The sequence below is a fragment of the Phymastichus coffea genome, unplaced genomic scaffold (genome assembly GCF_024137745.1).
Source record: "Phymastichus coffea isolate CEN01 unplaced genomic scaffold, Cenicafe_Pcof_1.1 PCOF00044, whole genome shotgun sequence".
NCBI lineage: Eukaryota > Metazoa > Arthropoda > Insecta > Hymenoptera > Eulophidae > Phymastichus > Phymastichus coffea.
This window is the reverse complement of record NW_026706855.1, coordinates 493,312-512,777: the sequence shown is the minus strand read 5'-3', so window position 1 is coordinate 512,777 and position 19,466 is coordinate 493,312. Positions and strand designations below refer to the sequence as shown.

The following is a 19,466-nucleotide window of genomic DNA, read 5'->3' as shown; positions in this document are numbered from 1 at the left end:
ACATCTGTTCGATAAATAAAAATAAAACAAGGATACCTATGTAAGATAAAAAAAAACAATACATAAAATATAATCAATCAGTGACACAATAACAATGTCACGCTATAAATGTCAATAAAATCTCATTATATTTAACAGATGCGATGTGTACGTAAATGAAAATAAAAACAATGAAAGCAAAGCCAGAAGCAGAGTGCTTTATTATCCTCGCCATTCCATATCCCCGCGAGTACTTTAAAAAGCCAATTATGAGAAGGCGTAAGAACTAGAAATTTAGCTCATTGAAACGAAATTTTCTGTAAGATTAGCCGGTTACTACTTTGGGGCTGTGTATCATCGCTCCTCGGGCCAATTAATACGACAGATCTCACGCTTAATCGACACAATCGTATTACCGGTCAATTCTCTATAGACCGTATTGAACGCTTGCAAAATAATCTTCGTATCGTTCGAATCGTGGAATTGGGCAACATTTTTTTTGCCGAACTCATGAACAACGATTTTTCCTGTTGAATTCAGAGTTTTGAGAACGAAGCATTATAATGCTGGCGAGTTTTAGGATTGATTAAATAAAACAACATGAAATTCATTCATGCACTTGGCTCTATGCGGCTTTATTTACATTATTACAGCGTTCGATTTACGACTCAAAGTTCAACTACTTCACGAGTACAATTCGAGCAGTTCTTTTAAAATTTCAAAAACCATTTGGAAACAACAATTAGTTTATCAGTAATTTTCGTTCAATCAGTATTTACATGAAGAATAAAAAGGTATATCTAATGTGCGCGAGTGCACTAATAATTATGAATTTTATATTTACAAATGCGTATCTCGTTTCGCTCTCAACAATGAGGTTCAACGAATCTACTAGCATTGTTTAGCATAATGTAGTACAATCAAATTGTATTAAATAATCGTTATGAAAAAATTAGAAATGACGGTGTATTTCTTTGTGCCTTCATAGTATCAGTTTTACTGTTTGCACGAAAATATCCATTTTAACGAAATTTATCAACACAGTTGCTTTTTTCAATTCAAATAAAAACTAGTAGTTATAAAATATTAACCGAGAAATCAGCATATAGAAATTTTAATATTGACCTAGAAAACAGTTTTTTTACAATTCGCGTATATCAGCGAATATTTTTGCATTTCCAACAGTAGCAAACAGTTATAATAGATTTTAGTTATAGAGGACTGACATAATGAAATTTGATAAAAGTCTGACCAAAAACAATAATTACTTAACAGCATCTACAACGTATTATAGAAAGTTGAACATACAATTACTCGTTCCGAAGCAAATTTGTAGTCTACATTCTAAACGCGCAGTAGCCTATGCCTCAGTCGTTCATATCCTTTAATCATGCAGCTTTGCTTCTCGTAAAATACGAAGGTCAGACGCCATTCGATGTTGGTGCACTATTCATCGGTGGTCGGAGAAGATCATGATATTGGAGCAGAGCCTCTCTCAACGAACGTGACACTTGACTCGAAGCTGTTGTTACTGTGCACTCGACCAAGCATGGGTACAAGCCTATTAGTTGTTCCCAAACGGATCGCTCCACTGAACAAGTTGCAGAGAATCGATTAGTGGTGATAAGAAACTGCAGAAATGAATTTCAGCATCATAGCAAACTACCTTTATTACTGGGAGCTTTTTTCAGTGAAACAACAAGGGTTGCAACAGCTTTGAGAACGAACGATATCTCCGACAACCTGTACCTAGAAAATAATACTATAGTCACCTTTTTGGGAGAGCGTTAGTCTGGTTAGTGCGTGAGAAACAATCGAAGTGTTACCTAGGTAATGGGCACTTGCCACTTCGCCGCTCGTCCTCGATGTATCTTTTAAGGACTTCTTGGAATCTATGCAGCAGAGCCGTGACAGCGAGTCGACCGGCAGCCCCACCTTCATCGACTATACTCTCATTTTTATTAGTCTCGATTTCATTGTTTAGACCGTCGAGTAGTGAGAATTGCAGGAGTGTCTCAAAGCATGTTTTCGCGAACTCCTCGCGTAGTTTTGGTTCAGTATTTTTCTCTGGGAAAAATAATAATCTTTCAAATAACTTTCAGCCTAAATGAATCATCAAGAGCTCATCAAATTTACCGATATTTGAAGTAGCAGAGTGGATGGATCCTTTATTAAGAAGCATAACTACTCGTAAAATGAAATGGTGAGGTATGTGTTGAGAGTGTGGCAAAACTTCGTCCCTTAAAAGTTCCATTACTTGACAGTCTACAGCTTCGTCAGCTTGGATTTCTTCCACGCCACGATCAGAATTCATAACACTGCAAGAAAAACAAAAAGAATTCACGAGAGAACTGTGACATTGAAAAAGAACACATGGATTAAATTTATTTACCTAGAGGGAAATAAAAAATTATCTAAAGTGTCAGCAAGTTCCTGCCACATACTTTGAAAGTGTTCAGGATAGCTTCTCGCGAGTGGCAATCCAGTGTGCAAAATATCTAAAAGATTTGTTACAGCTAACTTCCATGTTGTTTGCGAAGGGCAGGCGTACTTCATAGCCAGAGGAACATGTAAAGCTTCGATAATATGTTTTAAGATTTGACCGTCTATCACAGCTTTCTCGTTCGCGGTCTTTTGGTATAAATTGACGACCATAGACAGAGCTTTTTCCCCGAAAGGCACGTAATTCATAGTTATCCAATCGGCCTGGAGATTGAAAAAGTAAATTATTACATACTCTGTAAAAATGATGCAGTAAGAAGACGAAGAATTACTTACAGATACGCCTCTGACTTGGGAGATATGCTTCGTAGGAATTTTTCCGTATGTAGGGGCCTCGCAAGATAATTTTGAAAAATAAAGTAGTTGTATAAAAATTGGGTTAATCATGCTTTGTAGATTATCAGGTGTAGCCAATGCTTCCTGTAACCAGACAATTTATATAATTAGAATGTATACTTTTGCCGTGCGCTAACGGAATAAAAAAATATTAATATTACTTTTTGAAGTAATTCCATCGAGTGAAGTATACCATCTTGTAACTGCGTGAGTACGACGTCTGGCACTGTTGGTATAATGTACGGAGTTGATTCGCCATGTACTGGTACCGCCACAGCATTTTTTAGAACAAGACACAACTTTTGCAAGTCACTCGTGGAAAATCTAAAAAACAAACAAGGAAGCACTTTATTTAGATAAATAAACTTTCATGGATATTCCTTCAGGACAACTTACTTATTTTTGACGTGTTGATAAACAGCTGGAAAAATTTGTACAAGAGCCGTTAGGAATGCCTGCGACGGAATGTAGGGTTCGATTTCGCCTTCTTGCGGAGGCGTAGTACTATCTAATCCGATACTAAGCCAAATCCGCCAGGCAACAATCCACAATGATTCAGAATCTTCAGATTGCGCGGGATCATTATTGTCAGTAGTTTTAGGAAGGTATAATATTTCTTGAAAAGATTTCAAGGCAGCTAGAGACACCTGCAAACAATTCAACACAAGAAAATGTAAAAAAATGAATTACTGGTATATATAAATATACGTTGTGGTGAATATTCATACCTCGTTATTTTTACTTAAAGCAGAATTTTCAATAAATTCTAAAAGCAAAGACCAAGCTCGCGGAAAATCTCCTAGCATTTGCAATAACTGACGTTTTGTATTGAAAACTCTTGCTACTCCACTCAAAGTTAATACCTAAGAACAATAAAAAATTCGAGCTTTTGTTGATAAACGAAAAAAAAAAACAAATCCAAAATAATTTTTTATTATTATAATAAATTACCTGGGTCTCTGCCCATTGCTTTTGAGCAGTGTTCCTGCTGTGATGGATAAGAATATTTCCCGAAGTATCTACTTTCTCGTTGCTTGCTGAGCTTGATAGACTTCTAACTTTATCAAGAAGTGGAAATAGAACTTGCCATAGCACAGCCTGCCACGTAGGTTGATGCAGTAGAGTACCGTGTGCAGAAATCGTTGAGAAAAGCGTTTGGCTCGCGGATTTGCGAACGGCAGGTCTCGGATCAACGCAAAGGTCACCCAAACGGGCGTACAAGCACATCCAAAGTTTATCGAAAGGTGGCATATTCGTTGTGCCAGGGAAGTCTGGAAATACAGAGGCCGAATCGCCTCGTAAAGAGGCACATATTTTTTCTTGATTTTGATAAAAATAGTCGCTTATGTTCCACTAAAATACAAAATAATATTTCATCAGTCATTGGACATACGTAATTATATTATAATCACTATATGTACCATTTGTCCGACAGCAGTTAACGAGATGTTCAACTCTTGAGTTTGCGAACCAAACTTTGCTGCAGTATCGACGCAAAGCGGGAGGCACCTCCAAGGCATTACAGGTAAGAAATCTGTTATTACTAGTTGCAGACATTGAAAAGCTATACGAACTAAAGCTTCCCTGTAAGTAAAATCATTTTGACGTACAAAATAATCATTGTTAAATTGTATACCTCGTATGCTTGAATAATTTACCCATGGTGGTCGGAAACCGCTCCAATGATACCTAGTACCAATGGCCAGCCGTGGTATAATGTTTCGCCAGCACCATGAAGAATTTGCAATACGCACTCTAGTTGTCTCTGTCTAACATCTGCGTGTCTTACAGAAGATAGTTCTGATAGTGGTCCTAAGAGTAAAGTCTGTAATTTCTGAAAAAAAATTTATTAATAAACCAAAATATTTAATTGTAAGAAGGTAATGTTAATCTGACAATTACTTGATTATCTCGTAACGGTTGAGGATATTTGTGCTGAAGAGCAGCTTTCACTAAGTAAGTTATCGCCTCGACGCCCCACTCCCTCATTCTAATGTGAGGGTGCTGACAAACTTCGAGCAAATGATTTGTCAGCGGTCTCCACAAAACTTCGACCCTTGGTAAATTTACTAAACCGGTTTCTAATAGCTTTGCTACAGCAAAGAGAGAAGGTTCCTGTAAAATTAAATAGCAAAAAAATAATTATCGTAAAAAATATTTTTATTAAAAAGGAGCTTACTCTATTAGTATACGCAAGTTCCATAGCTTCCTGACTAAGCTTGCAAAGTGCATCTATAAGGTGGTGGAGAGCAACGTCATCGAGATGCTGGCTGCTCTCAAACAGTCTACTAAGCATAGCACTAAGAATTGGTAAATCAGCCATGACCGCTGTGGTAAGGGTGGCATTCGAGTCGGCAGCAGTACGGCCAGCTTTGAGCGAACCACCTGTCGACGGTTTCAGTCCAAGGATCCAAGCCAAGTGTTGCAGTGTGGTCAGTACAAGATGCCAAGCACTTCCCAAGATACTACCGTGACAATGAGCCAACAACAAAAGAGCACGCATGCACTGTAAATTCTTCACGGTCAACATAACGGGACCTTGTTGAGCGCCTGAAATTAAAAAAAAAATCATTTGTCCAGCTAGTTCGGATTGTAATATGAGAATAGTTTACCTATGGGCAATGAAGTAGTAGGCAGAGGAGTACCGACAGCTACGACTTGTTGTCTATAATCTGACTCGCCAAGGTTAGCCGGATTGTATTGTGCACCAGAATTTCCAATGCCAGCATTGACGTCCTGCTGTTGCTGTTGCCTCGCGGCACTGGGAATACCTTGCGGTGCACTGTACAACACCGTAAGAGCATAGTGCGGTGGTAATGAGGCCTTGCAAATAGCTGTGATGAAAGCGTCGCGTGGAGTATGTAAATCGAGAAGGCCGCAGAGAGAGGCAAACGTTTGGATTTCTTTCAAAACATTCTCCGTGGCAGACTCGTCGGTGCTCGCGTCGATAAGTGGACTTAAAGCTGCGAGGAGGCCACACCAGCTTGAGTTTATTAACTGGACGTGGAGTTTGCGCTCGTCTTCCGTTGGATCGTACTTTTTCTCCACACCTTCCTCGCGAGGACCAGTGATTGCTAAGGCTATTGAACGAATTATATCCAAGAGACAGGCGTACGCGATGCTTATGCCGTAACCATCTGGGATTTGAGGTGGATCTATTTTGTCTAGCATCTCAAGACTGCAATTGAAATTGTATTTTTTATTGATTAGCTATATTCGATAGACGAATGATACTAAACACGACGAACTTACTAAGTAGATTTAGCCTGACCACTAGTAAATGTAGCCACAACAGGTAACCATATTCCTCTAGAATAGAAACCTGGCTGTGGAGTTATACCTGGTCCAATGGGCATTCCTGCTAACATTGCTGGGGCGGTACCCTGTGCTTGAGCTACTGGTGCTGCAAAAGTAACGAATAATATTTTTACGTTTACTTGTAAACTATCAATGTCATTTGACACAAGAGTGAGTTGGAATCGAATTGTTGGCGAATTACTGACCTGGCGCAGCCTGTGAAATGTGTGGATTTACGAAAAGACTATGTACGTAGGCGCCTAAACTGTTTACAATATCCTGAAAGATATTGGTTGCATGCGGTTTAAGGTCATAACAATTACAAAAACTGGTCAGTAGGTCGGCTTGTACGGTCATTTTGTGCAAAACTTCCAAGGCCAAAGCCCGTTGCCACGGAGGCTTATCAGGATCCAGAAACTTAACTATTAGAGATAAAAATATTTCGCATTCCGTCACCTAGAAAACATCGTTCAAAAATCATTCATACGCCGGCGCTTTTCTCAAAATTCACAAACGAACCAGAAAAACATTTAAAACTTACAAGCAATGAGTGATACTTTTGAATCAAAATCGATACGACTCTAAGTAATCTCATACTGATAGGGAAATAGGGCTTATCAAGAGGTGTTGCTTGTTGCACTGATGCTGGTACAGAGTTCCGATATTTAATATTAGGTGAAAATAACTTTATGACCAGAGCACATACTCGTTCTTTTAGAAGAAAACTGAATTCTTGGTGCTATACAAAAGTAATAAACTAATTAAATCATGCAAATGTAATTTTCGAGATTGAGTGACTGATAAAAGTTTACAGGCTCAAAATTTTAACATAACTAAAGGTATGTACTTTCTTTTGTGAATTTGTATCTTACCTTGAAAAATACTGAAGAAAAATTTATTAGAACAGACTCAAGTAATTCTAGACCAAAGGTCCGTGTCATTTCAGTAATGCCTATTAACCAATAGGGTTGATCGGCATTGACTAACTGCACTAGGTCCTATAAAATCAAAAATTATTAATTAATGTGATTAGTGCTAAGATAGTTTATATACAAAAATAGAATAAGTACCAGGTAAAGAAAAAAATGAATTTACAAGCTACTAAAAATTATAAACATTCCTCTTTCTTTGTGAAATTCAATGTATATTGAATTCGAATTTGTAACAAAATACTAAAAAATTTCTAATAATAACTTACTTGAAACATTAGGTAGGCATCAGCAGCACAAGGCCTAAGAGCCTTCGGTGCTTGATTCGTAGGCACTTTTAACTCTTCAAAGTTGCTCTCGTCTTGCACTTGTGGATCTGCATTTTGCTCATCTTCAGCAACAATTCGTTCAAAGACCAAAAAAACTAACTGACGTACAGTGGCTCCTGCAGTATTAATCGTTGTTGAATCTTTTGTAAAGTGAAGGCGGAAGCAAAGTACCAAATTCTGAAAACCCAATTTTATTTCAAATAGTACACTATAAACATTAAAAAATGTCTATATATTGAAATAATTAACATACCCTAGCTAATGTATCTCCATGAACAAGTGAATTACTCGTAAGTAATAAGGTAACTGTTTGTAAGACTTTGACTTCTTCAATTCCAGCTTCCATCAATGTCCATAACGCATCTGTGATATACCGTGCTCCTTTTTGATCAACTGCTTGTTGCGTTATCAGTCTCTGCATTGTGTTTAGGCAGAACTAATAAATATAAAATAACGCAATAAAGATATATTGGACAAAAGTTGACATTTAGTATTGGTAATTACAAGATTAAACATTAACCTTTGAAATTTTTACATCCTTGCATTCGCAGCCTTGGACTAGAGGATATAGAATCTGATTCACAACATAATAAACTTGTCCTGGTTGATTGTTTGAAGATGCTTGTCTTAATTTGACTATTCCTTCTTCGCATGACTATAAAATAACAATAAAAGAAGAATTATTCAAATACTTTTAAATAAAAAATGAATGATTCTATTTTCATTGGGGAACATTATGTAGTAAAATAAAGCTGAAAGAAAAATATCAGTCATAATAGAAACATAAATACAAAGCCCTGACCTCTTTGATTTGAGGATATTTCTTTTTAGTCTCAGAAGACAATGACTTAAGGTCAGCCTGTAAGGACTCAAAGAACTTGACACTATTCTCCTGGGCATTGCCCCCGACGATGTTTGCACTGGACATCTTCGTGGAAGCGTCCACGCCCACGACACAATTTATATTTGAAGGTGCTTCGGACTTCTGCACTCTAATATTTACGGGTGTTTACCCGAAAGTGGGTCTCATGTTTTTCTTTTTGTCCGTTCTCAGCAGCGACGAAGTTGAGCTGGCATTATCAGGTAAATCGACGACGAAGCAGATACTACTTCTTTCTCTGTCGCGCCTAGTTCTCCTTTTCTTCTTTATTGTTGTAACGCACCCACACATGTACGGGACGACAGATTAGCAGCTGTCAATTTTTATGTAAGCCGCTTGTGTGCGTGTATTATGAACCTACGTTACTACGTACATACCTTTTGTACATACGTGTAAAGTGTTGCACGATTTTTGCAAACTGTAGAGCTAGAGGTAATGTTAGTTCGACCGGACCTTAAACGATGACGCTGACGTATGCGTTATATACGCGGGCTTTTTGATGTTATTTGTTGCCTGCCTCATATCTTTCATCACATTGCCAGGACAAACCGATCTCTTTAATTTTTATTCTGTTCTTTCTACGTGACATTCGATAACTTCTGATGAGACTGGATAGTTTAACAGTTTATAAAGTGATACGGTGATTATTCTATTTACATCGCTTAGTTTTTTTTTGGTTTTTTAAATAATTCTTAATATTTAAATTATAGGTTAGAAATTATATTCAAAACTTTTCAACTTACAACTTTGCAACAAAAATCTCCGACAATGTATTAATTATTCAAAATAACATCATGAGTTCTGATTTGATCATTGAATCAGGCTTACAAGTTGTTACGAGATTAATCGATCGACCGTCAGTTGAAGATTTGGATAATGATCTATTTTTTAATAAACTGAGAAATACTGATGTTGTTGAATTGCGAGGTACTGTTTCTAGTAGACTTAATTTATTATTAACTAAATTAATCGTGAAATGTATTTTGCCACTGCAGTATAACGGTTTCAGTATAGATGTGTTACTTATAAACACAGAAAATCAATTTAGAGTTTCTCATCTTGTCAATATTTTAAAAGATGAAATATCTGCTATCCAAGGACCCATTAATGTAGATAGTATTGTAGAAAAATTGTTGAATAATTTAAAAATTATCAACTGTTATAATTATTATCAGTTTTTTGTAACTATAAATTCACTGGACAACATATTATTGAAAAATAAGAAAGTAGGAATGATTGTACTTGATAGTATTAGTGCATACTATTGGTTACAAAAAGATGAATTGTCTTATAATTCATATGTCATGAAAATGTTGAATATTATTAGAAAAATTACAATAGAATTTAAAGTAGTAACTTTATATACAAAGCAGTATAACTTTGAATCAAAGAGAGAAACTGTGGAATGGCATGAAGGAAAAAAATATTTGAGGTATTTAATATCATTATCTAGAAATGAGGATTCCAATGAACTAATATGTAATATTCAGTCAGGAAAAGATAAAAAGCAACTATATTATAAGATTAATGGGTCTAACATTGTTTGGGTAGAAAAAGCCAGTAAAAAGATCATAGTTTGTTAAAAATTTATATACAATTGATACTTGTCAACAATATCTTATCAACCACTTCAAGTGGGTTTAGCAGCCTTGTTCCACCTAACGTTACTTTTGGAGTGTTGGGGCCCTTTTTATTTACAATTTCTTCTACAATTCTGATTTCATCAGGAGTTATTCCTCCTAAAACATATATTATAACCCAAGAATTCTCACATGGATGGCTCTGTGCTTTGCCTGTTGTTAAATATCTAAAAATTGAAATTCATTACAAAATTATTGATTCCCATGGATGATTGAACTTATATATTGTTTCAATTCAGTATGATATGAAATAACTTACTTAAAACCAGTAGACAGTAAGGAAGAGTTTTTTTTAATTAAATCAGGAATGTCAGGTCTTTTTTCGTCAAGTAAATTTGTAATCAATTGCTCTAAAAGACCAACATGTCTGGCCATTTCCCTTGTATTTGGCATACTCATCACTTGTCTGTAATCAAAAATTTGCATAAAAATGTAGGTACATACATATATAGTTTTTTGAATAAACTTTTTAAATCATAAAAATTGTTACCTATAATTTTTCATTGATTCCCTTTGATGTAATATTTCATGTAAAAGTTCTACTACATTATCTGTTATTTTTATTGCAGTTTCTTTAGCAACTTCATCACCAGTAACCCCTAATTTTAATTCAAAATATTTTTAATCTTATAAAATCAAAATCAAAATTGCTTTTCAACATTGAAATGCTAATGTTATTCACCTAGTAGTAAAAGAGTTTGATAATATGCAGAAATCTCATAATTTAATTCCGTTTCATTGCACTTTATTATATCATCATATATTGCACTTATCAATGCTTCTTTTAATCCCTCCTCTTGTTGATCAGAAAACTTAATGTCTGGGCCAGCCATAGCATAAAGATAAACTAAAAGTACTAATAAATTTTCCATTTCCAAGCCTCTTGTTGCTCTAGTTTTTACAATATTGCTTAACTGTAAGTAATATATATTTAAAATACTCTTATAAATATTAATGAAAATCGCTCAAAGATTTATTAATAACCTGAGAAAGTATACTTGAAGAATCTTTACTGATAGCTAAATTTTGCAAAATAAGTTTTTCCAAACTAATTATAAATTCAATCTGAGAAGTTTTATTTGATTTGAGGGCTTGGACAACTGCGGAAATAAACTAAAAAAACGGAATATAAATGTAATAACTCTTTTAAAGGTTTGCTGTAAAATCGTATTAGGAATTGCATCTTGAATTAAATACCTGTAGATTTTTACTATTTTTGCATAGTGTCTCTACACTTTCTGAATCCCTGAACTTTTGTATTCCCTTTTCCAAACTATGAGCTGTAATTCTTGTTGTAATTTTACTTGGTTTTGGGCTTTCTTTGTTTCTTGTCATGTCAATTAACATTTTGTTTAAAGTTAAAAGTACTTCTTTTTGTTTTTTATTGAACAGTATATTCATAGCTTCATCATTTTTCGTTGCTAAACATCCTGGGACCATAAATGAAGATGAACATTCCTAAAAATAAAATTTTAATTAGCGTTTATCTTTATGTACTAGTGAATATAATATTTGATAAAATATAATTACCTCGCCTTTGAGACTAAGAGAATGCATCTGAACAGCAACATCATTATGATGATGAGGTAAATGAGGTAAAGTGCATAATATTCTTCCCAGAATTGATTCAGAGTTGTGCGTAGTAGCAGATGATAAGTCCAGTGTTCTATCTATTAATATTAATGACAACTTTTTATGTGCCATACTTCCCTTAAAATATAAATTAATAAAATTATCTTTCTAAATTAACTTTTTCAAAACATACTCAATAAGACAATTATAATAATTATTTACTTTTCTTCGATTTACGGCAGCTGTAAAGTTTTGTAATTTATCTGCTATACAGTTACTAAATTTTCCCATGGCATAAATATCTTCTTGTACATCATAGTATGAAAACAAACTATGGAATGAGCTTATCAAAAATTCAATGTCAACTTCAAAGTCATCTGTTAATTTTCCATCTATGGAGGGCATTAAAGTTCCAAAAGGTGGTGTAACAAATACGTTATCTTTCAAGCAAGCTATAAAAATTGGTTTAAACATCATTGTTACTTGCGAATCCTGAAAATCAAGTATGTCATAACTTGTATAAATTTAAATTAATATATGAATACTCTTAACTCATATGTCATGTTTGATTACCTGAGAACTTCTGTCATTCATCCATGATAAAATGTCACCTCTCAAAGTGTCATAACTATTTTCTCTTTCCAAATCACCAGGATTTACAGATATGTAATTTAAAATTTTTTTATGAGCTGTGCATACTACCGAACATTTTTCAAAATTGTTTTTCTCTATGATCAATTTTAAAGTACGCTGATAAAAGAGGGAGTCCGTTGACGTGGAAATAATAACTGCTTTACTAACATTTTTGGCTTTGAGATTCTATAAATGTTATATAACACGGCATTAAGAAAACCACAATATTTATATTGTTTTTCAAAACTTACATGAAAATTGTACAAAGATAGTTCATGAACAGATAAAGCACCAGCATCTTTTAATGTTAAATATGCCTTGTCTCCTGTGTGCCAATGCAGACATTCGGCAGCTGCATGATCAATATAAACAGCTGCATCGTTAATCATAGATAACACTTCTTTCCAACAAAAATCTGCAAACTCTTTCATTTCTCCAAACATTTTCAGATTATATTTCTCTAAAAATGATCACATTCACAGTCAAATTAATTTATTCGTTCGTATATTTAAAAAAACTGCCACGTCCCGTGAAATTTTTCATGAAAATAAAATTCCGTGTTTAATTACAGCACTCGATTCTCAAACAACGATTTCATTGCCAGATATATATAAAACTAATAATTTAGTGGAAATTAAAGTACGTAAGAGGTTAGCCACTATTGCAGCATACCACTGCAACATCTGTTCTCTACTGTTTACGTTTGAATACCAACGAACGCACAAGTGAAATGATGAATGTATTGTGTAAGGCCGATGTTTAAAACGTTAAGAAAAGTTGATCTCGGCAATGAAAAGTCGTACAAAGATAAAATTTCGCTGGAGAAATCATAAAAAATTGAATCTGTGAATTTGTAAGCAGTGACCGAAAAGTTCGAGGAAACGCCATACGACAAGGCAGCATAAAACGAGTTGTTATTAAGTGATTACCGCACGCCGTCGATAGTCGGAGTCATTTGAGAATAATTTTGAAAGATTGTCGGAGCGCTCATTATGCCAAGCGCGTACGACAACGTAAAAAGTCGCGAAGAAGTCATTGAAAATGCGAAGCCGTAACGCAGCCAGTTACCTTACCAGTTTACCTTTCGGATTACGGATGTTTATTGCAAAATATGTATGAAGGCAGGTAACGATGGTCGCCGCACCGCTCCAACGGTTTACCAACGAGAAAGAACATTATCGATAAACGTGTTCGTATACCCGCCAAGGATCGTACAAATTTCTGCGCACTTGTCGAGAAGCCGCAAGCGTAATTGCGAGGTAAGAAGCACCTGCGCTAAGTTGCCATGACCGCCGCGGATAATCATCCGATCTTGATTTAAGGGCTGGCTGTTGGACACTGGAATGCGTGTATTTTTAAGATCAACTTTTCCGCGCTCTAATTTCCATAGAGAAATACAACGAGCTAAGGTTTCATCGACGGCAAAACAGACAAGTTTTGAAGTAAATTATTTCGCAATGATGATAGCTGGCTTGCTTTTAGGATTCTTGGATTTTAGTGCTCCGCGAGTGTAAGTGAGCGTACATGTTTCGATAACGGTCGAGCAAAATATTTCTTTAATTGAATTGCCGTACGGGGAGCTCTTCGAGAGTATCGCGATAGTGCTTAAAAGCTTGACGCGCTTCGTTGCCTCCGTTTCATGCGGGACTTTTTTCAGACCCACGCATAATTTCAAATCTTTTGGACTTTCAAGTCTTTTTACACGAGTGCGTTTGAACGATTAAAAAAAATAGTTTTTGAAAATGCACGAGTGCACACGGATACAAAGAGCTCTGCACAATATGAACGAATGAACTTTTCATATTCGAGCTTTATATTTATTTGTCACTTTGTTCCAAAGAGGAGTGTTCTCAGGCTAAAATGTGATAAAAACCGGTAAACGAGTAAATATGGTCAAGACGAGGAGACTGCAAATGCATTTCATGGAAATGGAATACAATTGAAGGGCGCGTGGGAGAGAGAGAGTTGCGGCAAAATAAAGGGCATCGTTTCAAAATGTTGCATATAATTTATTATAATATAAATAATAACTAAGAGCCGTTCTCCATTTGATCGAAGAACGTCGGAGCCGCGTATCACTTAAAATCTATCAAATAAAATAATTAATATTAAGAGATTCGTTCTTCCTCATCCTCTCTCAGTCGGTCGCGTGTCTCTCGCAGTTGCGCTCAAGTCTCTCAACTAGCTGAAAAACAAGCAGAAGGCAACAAGGGCAAGGCGTGATTATCTCGTCCTCGTTATATCGGCTCGCCCGTCGCTGCTGCGCGACACGGCAGCGCTTACCATTTGGCTACGGTGAAGGGTCGGCACGACTCGGTGAGCGTGTCGTACGTGTAACCCGGCTGGCAGTTGACGAGCTGCGGCCTGCGGTTCCTGCAGACCACCACGCTCGAGCACGACTCGGTCAGTCTGTGAATCTCGCCGTTCTCGCACGGTCCCTGGGTCAACTCCTGAGGAATCGTGTGGAACACCTCCCAGGGACCGTTGGCCATCGTCGAGACCTCCAGCTCCTCGCCGATCTCCTCGTCCTGCCGATCGGCCATTTTCTCTCGTCAGCTTTCATGGGTTATTTAACAGCGAGAGCTTCCCCCCACCCTCTTAAGCGGATTATGCGTGTGCGCCAATTGATTTTTCACGAGGATCGATCGGCGGTGCCCGACTCTCTCTCTCTCTCTCTCTCTCTCTCTCTCTCTCTCTCTCTCTCTCTCTCTCTCTCTCTCTCTCTTGAAAGAAAAAAAGGAATGTTTACGAAGGAGCAGGAAAGAATCCGCGAAGGCGCGTCCGAGAACAAACCCGCGGAGCAAAACAGAGAGGAAGAAGAAGCGAAGGAGGAGGTGCGCGTAACGGGCTGTCCGAGAGTATCTGGCGCGATAAAAATCCACCTCCGCTGGGCGCGAGATAGCCGGAGCAAACGATCTCTCTGGTGCGGCAAAAGGAGCACGAGCCGGTATCGCGTATCGAGTAACGCGGACTTGCCAAAAACGAAGCGTGAGAGGCGGCAAGAGCGTCGAGTGGAGGGGGGCCGACGGAGACAGAGAGAGAGAGAGAGAGAGGCGCGCTCTCGGGGTTAACGAACCTTTTGGGCAGGAATGTCCTCGTCGAGACTGGCCTGTCGCTGTTGCCAGAAATGTTGATTTCTGAACAAGAAGTTGTTCGGGTTGTAGGGGTTCGATGGGTTGGGCGCCTGTGGTTGCTGAGGATACGATGGGTTGGGATTGTCACCGCCTCCATTATTGCTTCCACCACCGCTTCCTTGATTTCCACCACTGCCCTGGTTGCTGCCGCTTCCTTGACTTCCACCACTGCCCTGGTTGCTGCCGCTTCCTTGACTTCCACCACTACTCTGGTTGCCGCCGCTGCCCTGGCTACCGCCGCTGCCCTGGCTACCGCCGCTTCCCTGGTGGCTACCGCTTCCCTGGTGACTACCGCTGCCCTGGTGACCACCGCTGCCCTGGTGGCCACCGCTGCCCTGGTGGCCACCGCTGCCCTGGTGGCCACCGCTGCCCTGGTGACTACCGCCTCCCTGGTGACTACCGCCTCCCTGGTGGCTACCGCCTCCCTGGTGGCTACCGCTGCCCTGGTGGCCACCGCTGCTCTGGTGGCCACCGCTGCCCTGGTGACTACCGCTGCCCTGGTGACTACCGCCTCCCTGGTGGCTACCGCTGCCCTGATGGCTACCGCTGCCCTGGTGACCACCGCTGCCCTGGTGGCTACCGCTACCCTGGTGGCCACCGCTGCCTTGGTGGCTACCGCTACCCTGATGGCCACCACTGCCTTGGTTACCACCGCCTCCTTGGTTCCATTCGTTCGAAGGGGCGGGTGGCTTTGGCGTCGGCAGATTGCCACAGTTCACTTTAGAGGGCCAGTCGCAAATAAGCGTTTCCTGAACGAAAGAAAAAAAGCCCTACTCATTTCTTTCTCTTTGGTCGAGCGTAACACTGAATAATAACATCGAGAAAGATTGAATCGTTATTTACGCGCGTTTTCATGACTGAAATCGTCGATTTACATTTCGCCGGCGTGTATTTATTCAAAGTTATGCAAACTGCACGGACCATTAAGAAACTTGTCCGCTCGCGGCGGATAACGTTTTTAGCTGGGCCAAATCGCGTCGCGCATCTCAACTCGGCCGCCTTGCCGCTATCTCGGATCGACGAGGCGTTCGCTGGCGCGTCGCGATTTAATTTTGCTGTCCATCTGCGCGCGAGACAGCATCGGGGCTGACGAGTTTCGCCGTAGCCCGGAAAACCGTTCGCGCCAGCGCGGTCAGCCGAGTACCAAAATAATCGAGGCATTACCAGTTTGGCGAGATTTGCATAAGAGCGCGATACATCAGACGAAAGAGCAGAAACCTGCTCGCGCGGGCAGCGAATGACGATTGTTAGCGAGCTTTAAACGAGCGGCATAAACTTACCTCGCTGTAAACGAGTCCCTCGGGGCAATTGAACTTGATGGGATTTCCGGAGACGCACACGAAAAACTCGGAGCAGTTGGTCGGGCTCCTGTATCTGCCGAACGGATCGGGACATTGCTTGGAGCCACCGCCGGGCTGCTGGGGCTCTGTAGCAGCGAGCAAAGCGGACAAGAGGAGGTGAGTCGAGCAACAAAAAGAGGAGTCCGGGCTAACATGCTCACTCGTCCGTCCGACCTTCTTTAATATTTCTCCGTTTCGTTCGTTTTTTTTTTTTTCTTTTTTTTTCTTTTCTTTTCTTTTCTCTTTTCTTTTCTGCTCGTTCCCTTGTGTGCTCGAGCTCGCTTTTGGCATTCCGAGTGTATACGCGGCACGAAGATACTCGGAAATTAGGCTTGCGCCGTAGACGTGATTTATCACATAGACGCGTCGAGTTTTGTGTATTTTTTCAGCAGAATTTTTTCGCTCGCGTTCGGCTGAATCTCGAGCGAACAAGTAATACCGAAACGAAAAGAATCTTTTTTGCCCACGGACTTTGCGCACGGTTATTTCCGTCTGCTTTCGGATGCTACTAATTTCAATAACAATGCGACGTTTAAAAGGAATCACGATGGTCATTAAGATGTCGAACAACCGAAGAAAAAGAACAAATAAGTAGACAACTCACTGCCAGGCTTGGGTCTGTTGCCGCAGTTGACATTGTCCGCAAAGTCGCAGTAGGCCTTCTTCTCGTTGAATAGCAGCCCGTTAGGGCACTTTTCCTCGACCGAGGTGTCGTCCCAGCAGTTGACGTAGTGGGCGCAGCTTTTGGGACTCGGGAATTGTCCGCGATCTTTCAAGCAGCCTGGGGGTCTCTGTGGCTTGGGTTTGCCGGGGATAGGTCTGGGAATTTCGTTGTCCCCGTCGCCCCCACCATTGGTACTGGTACCACCGGTACTGCCGGTACCACCCGAGCCACCGGTGCCACTGGTGCTACCCGTTCCACCGCTACCGCCGGTACCACCCGAGCTACCGGTACCACCGCTACCGCCGGTACCGCCGGTACCGCCGGTACCGCCGCCGTGGCCTTGACCTCCGGTTTCGCCTTGATTTTCGCCTTCGCCTTGACCACCGCCGGTGCCTTGTCCGGGGTAACCGTTGCCGCCTCCACCTTGCCCGGGATAGCTGCCACCGCCTTGTCCGGGGTAACCGCTGCCGCCTTGGCCAGGATAACTACCACCTTGACCTCCGTAACCCGGGAAGAGGCTGAACTGACGCGATTCTGCAATCGCTGCCGCTGGCAACCCTTCCACGGGGCTTATCTGCGGATCCCATACTTGCGGCTCCGCGTTAACTGCCGAGAGAGGGCAAAATCTTTATTTTATCGCTCCTACGCAAAGCCTTAAGCGGAATAAGGGAATCTCTTTCGAAGAGCGACGAGGCGCTTTCGTCATCGAACTCGATCGGGAGAACTGGCGGCTGAGCAAATAAAAGAAGAAAAATTCCACCGAGGAAAGTCGCGCGTGGAAAAATAATAATCGATCGAGCTGGCAGAGACAATGCAACGCGCCCTCCGCATTCAATTCAAAAGCCATCCGCGAACCGAGGAAAAAAAGCTCCGAATAGAATTCGAAACCTTAATTACATCATTAGCTATTCAATTCCCTTGGCATTAGCATACGAGCGTACATCGCGAGCTTTTCAAAGAGCCAATTACAAGCGGCGCGTCGGGCTTATGGCAGCGAGACAATGGCCCATTACGAATCCCCGAAGGGGGAAAAAGAAAAGGAGTCGCGAGAGAACGAGCTGCGGCGAGTGGTTCTCCCTCGCGAGCGCGCCGGGCCGCCCGCGTCGCGGCACCGCGGGGGTGAACGCGGACGATCGGCGAGACTCACCTTCGTTCCTGCGCAACTGCCTGGCTCGGCTCCTGATGGCTCTCCTGGCGTCGGCCAGCGCCAGGAAACACAGCGCCGCGATCACGACGAGCCTCATCTTTGTGCACGAGAGCGAGGTACGGCGACCGAACGAACCGAAAGAAAAAAAACAACAACAACCAAATTCACAATGCACAAGTGTGTCGCTCGAGAGAGCGTCTCGGCTGAAGATGCGCTGGTCCATGGCTGACCCAGGGCTTAAATAGGGCTATCCCCCACCACGCTCGCGCACCGACTTACCGGCCCAACCGAGAGTCCTCTCTCTCTCTCTCTCTCTCTCTCTCTCTCCTCTCTCTCGCTCAGGATCCCAATTACGCGCGGCTTCGCGATGCTCTCTCTCTCTCTCTCTCTCTCTCTCTGCGAGTCGCGAGCAAAAAAATCAAATCAAAAGCTAAGGATTTACGGCGAGCGTCCTTTTGTGCGCTGCTCGCGCCTGGAGCTGCCCCCTCCCCCCTGCCGAGGCTTTCCGAGAAAAGCTCCTAAGTGCCGCGCGGCGTTCATCCCCGATAACCTGGCCGAGCGCTCGGCTCTCCCGACGGATTAACGAGCTTGCCTTGCGCGGCTATCGTCGTGGACGCGCGCGAACGCTCGTGCAGTTTTTCCTCGTCGTCGGGAGCCCCGCGTTGTCGTGAGAAAGCGAACGGCAGCGGCCGCGCGCACCTCGCTATCGTAAAGCGCGGAGAAGTCGCCGATAGGACGGGGCCGTACAAGCGGCGCCGGGCAAAGGGGAGAGAGGAGGACGGATAGGCCGCGGGATCGATTAGCGCGAGCCGCGCGGGCTCGCGGCAGCGTAAGATAATGCGCTAAATGATCCTAATGAGCGGAAACCGAGAGAGGGAGAGGATTTTATCTTCGGAGAATTCGTCCTCGCTTGTTTCTCCGTCGATTGCTCGTTTTCTTCGGGACGCGCATACGCGTGCTCTCTCTCTCTCTCTCTCTCTCGTGTCGCTGATTGACTTTGGAAAAACCGCGCTGCCAGTGGCGCACTCGCTCGACTGGTTTTCGCAAAGCTCCGGCCATTTAAGTCGCGTGTCTCTCGCGTGAG

The 19,466-nt window shown here is 41.2% G+C and overlaps 4 protein-coding genes across 6 annotated transcripts; 1 reads left to right on the top strand and 3 right to left on the bottom strand.

Moving 5' to 3' along the window:
• Positions 1-591: 591 nt before the first annotated feature.
• LOC131664646 (protein MON2 homolog) lies at positions 592-8,564 on the bottom strand. 3 transcript variants are annotated; one of them, XM_058935928.1, is made up of 23 exons: positions 8,175-8,561; positions 7,893-8,027; positions 7,626-7,808; positions 7,313-7,549; positions 6,987-7,112; positions 6,656-6,853; positions 6,321-6,570; positions 6,070-6,220; positions 5,430-5,995; positions 4,997-5,367; positions 4,720-4,932; positions 4,476-4,651; positions 4,239-4,401; positions 3,769-4,170; positions 3,546-3,680; positions 3,214-3,464; positions 2,979-3,141; positions 2,758-2,901; positions 2,372-2,685; positions 2,116-2,297; positions 1,806-2,046; positions 1,646-1,722; positions 592-1,570 (listed from the first exon to the last, which is right to left on the bottom strand). In XM_058935928.1, exons 1-23 carry the CDS (start codon positions 8,298-8,300, stop codon positions 1,401-1,403), a joined length of 4,974 nt encoding a protein of 1,657 aa, XP_058791911.1. In that variant the 5' UTR covers positions 8,301-8,561; the 3' UTR covers positions 592-1,400. The 3 variants fall into 3 exon arrangements, with proteins under 3 accessions (XP_058791911.1, XP_058791910.1, XP_058791909.1); XM_058935927.1 differs by having other exon boundaries at positions 1,646-1,728; positions 8,175-8,559; XM_058935926.1 differs by having other exon boundaries at positions 1,646-1,728; positions 2,372-2,901; positions 8,175-8,564.
• Positions 8,565-8,706: 142 nt separating this feature from the next.
• Positions 8,707-9,835, top strand: LOC131664649 (DNA repair protein XRCC2). Its single transcript, XM_058935934.1, has 2 exons — positions 8,707-8,892; positions 8,963-9,835. The coding sequence occupies exon 2, from the start codon at positions 9,047-9,049 to the stop codon at positions 9,833-9,835; it is 789 nt and encodes a 262-aa protein (XP_058791917.1). The 5' UTR covers positions 8,707-8,892; positions 8,963-9,046.
• A 4-nt stretch (positions 9,836-9,839) lies between these two features.
• On the bottom strand, positions 9,840-13,215 carry LOC131664647 (sec1 family domain-containing protein 2-like). The gene is made up of 11 exons (XM_058935929.1): positions 13,179-13,215; positions 12,349-12,557; positions 12,038-12,283; positions 11,687-11,956; positions 11,423-11,602; positions 11,090-11,350; positions 10,877-11,005; positions 10,575-10,806; positions 10,383-10,491; positions 10,152-10,298; positions 9,840-10,059 (listed from the first exon to the last, which is right to left on the bottom strand). The coding sequence occupies exons 2-11, from the start codon at positions 12,538-12,540 to the stop codon at positions 9,840-9,842; spliced, it is 1,986 nt and encodes a 661-aa protein (XP_058791912.1). The 5' UTR covers positions 12,541-12,557; positions 13,179-13,215.
• Positions 13,216-14,269: 1,054 nt separating this feature from the next.
• Positions 14,270-18,488, bottom strand: LOC131664676 (collagen alpha-1(III) chain-like). Its single transcript, XM_058935979.1, has 6 exons — positions 18,383-18,488; positions 17,179-17,841; positions 16,512-16,657; positions 15,174-15,980; positions 14,381-14,625; positions 14,270-14,282 (listed from the first exon to the last, which is right to left on the bottom strand). The coding sequence occupies exons 1-6, from the start codon at positions 18,477-18,479 to the stop codon at positions 14,279-14,281; spliced, it is 1,962 nt and encodes a 653-aa protein (XP_058791962.1). The 5' UTR covers positions 18,480-18,488; the 3' UTR covers positions 14,270-14,278.
• Positions 18,489-19,466: the final 978 nt, after the last annotated feature.

Excerpts from the sequence above, each read along its gene's own strand:
- LOC131664646 (XM_058935926.1), bottom strand. The coding sequence starts at position 8,300 with ATGTCCAGTGCAAACATCGTCGGGGGCAATGCCCAGGAGAATAGTGTC. Across the intron at positions 6,854-6,986 it reads TTTCTTCAGTATTTTTCAAG|CACCAAGAATTCAGTTTTCT; the intron begins GTAAGATACAAA and ends ACTTTTGTATAG. Across the intron at positions 3,465-3,545 it reads CTTTAAGTAAAAATAACGAG|GTGTCTCTAGCTGCCTTGAA; the intron begins GTATGAATATTC and ends AATTGTTTGCAG.
- LOC131664649 (XM_058935934.1), top strand. The coding sequence starts at position 9,047 with ATGAGTTCTGATTTGATCATTGAATCAGGCTTACAAGTTGTTACGAGA.
- LOC131664647 (XM_058935929.1), bottom strand. The coding sequence starts at position 12,540 with ATGTTTGGAGAAATGAAAGAGTTTGCAGATTTTTGTTGGAAAGAAGTG. Across the intron at positions 11,351-11,422 it reads CTCTTAGTCTCAAAGGCGAG|GAATGTTCATCTTCATTTAT; the intron begins GTAATTATATTT and ends TTTTATTTTTAG. Across the intron at positions 10,299-10,382 it reads GAATCAATGAAAAATTATAG|ACAAGTGATGAGTATGCCAA; the intron begins GTAACAATTTTT and ends TTTTGATTACAG.
- LOC131664676 (XM_058935979.1), bottom strand. The coding sequence starts at position 18,479 with ATGAGGCTCGTCGTGATCGCGGCGCTGTGTTTCCTGGCGCTGGCCGAC. Across the intron at positions 16,658-17,178 it reads CGGCAACAGACCCAAGCCTG|AGCCCCAGCAGCCCGGCGGT; the intron begins GCAGTGAGTTGT and ends TCGCTGCTACAG. Across the intron at positions 15,981-16,511 it reads AGGGACTCGTTTACAGCGAG|GAAACGCTTATTTGCGACTG; the intron begins GTAAGTTTATGC and ends TCTTTCGTTCAG.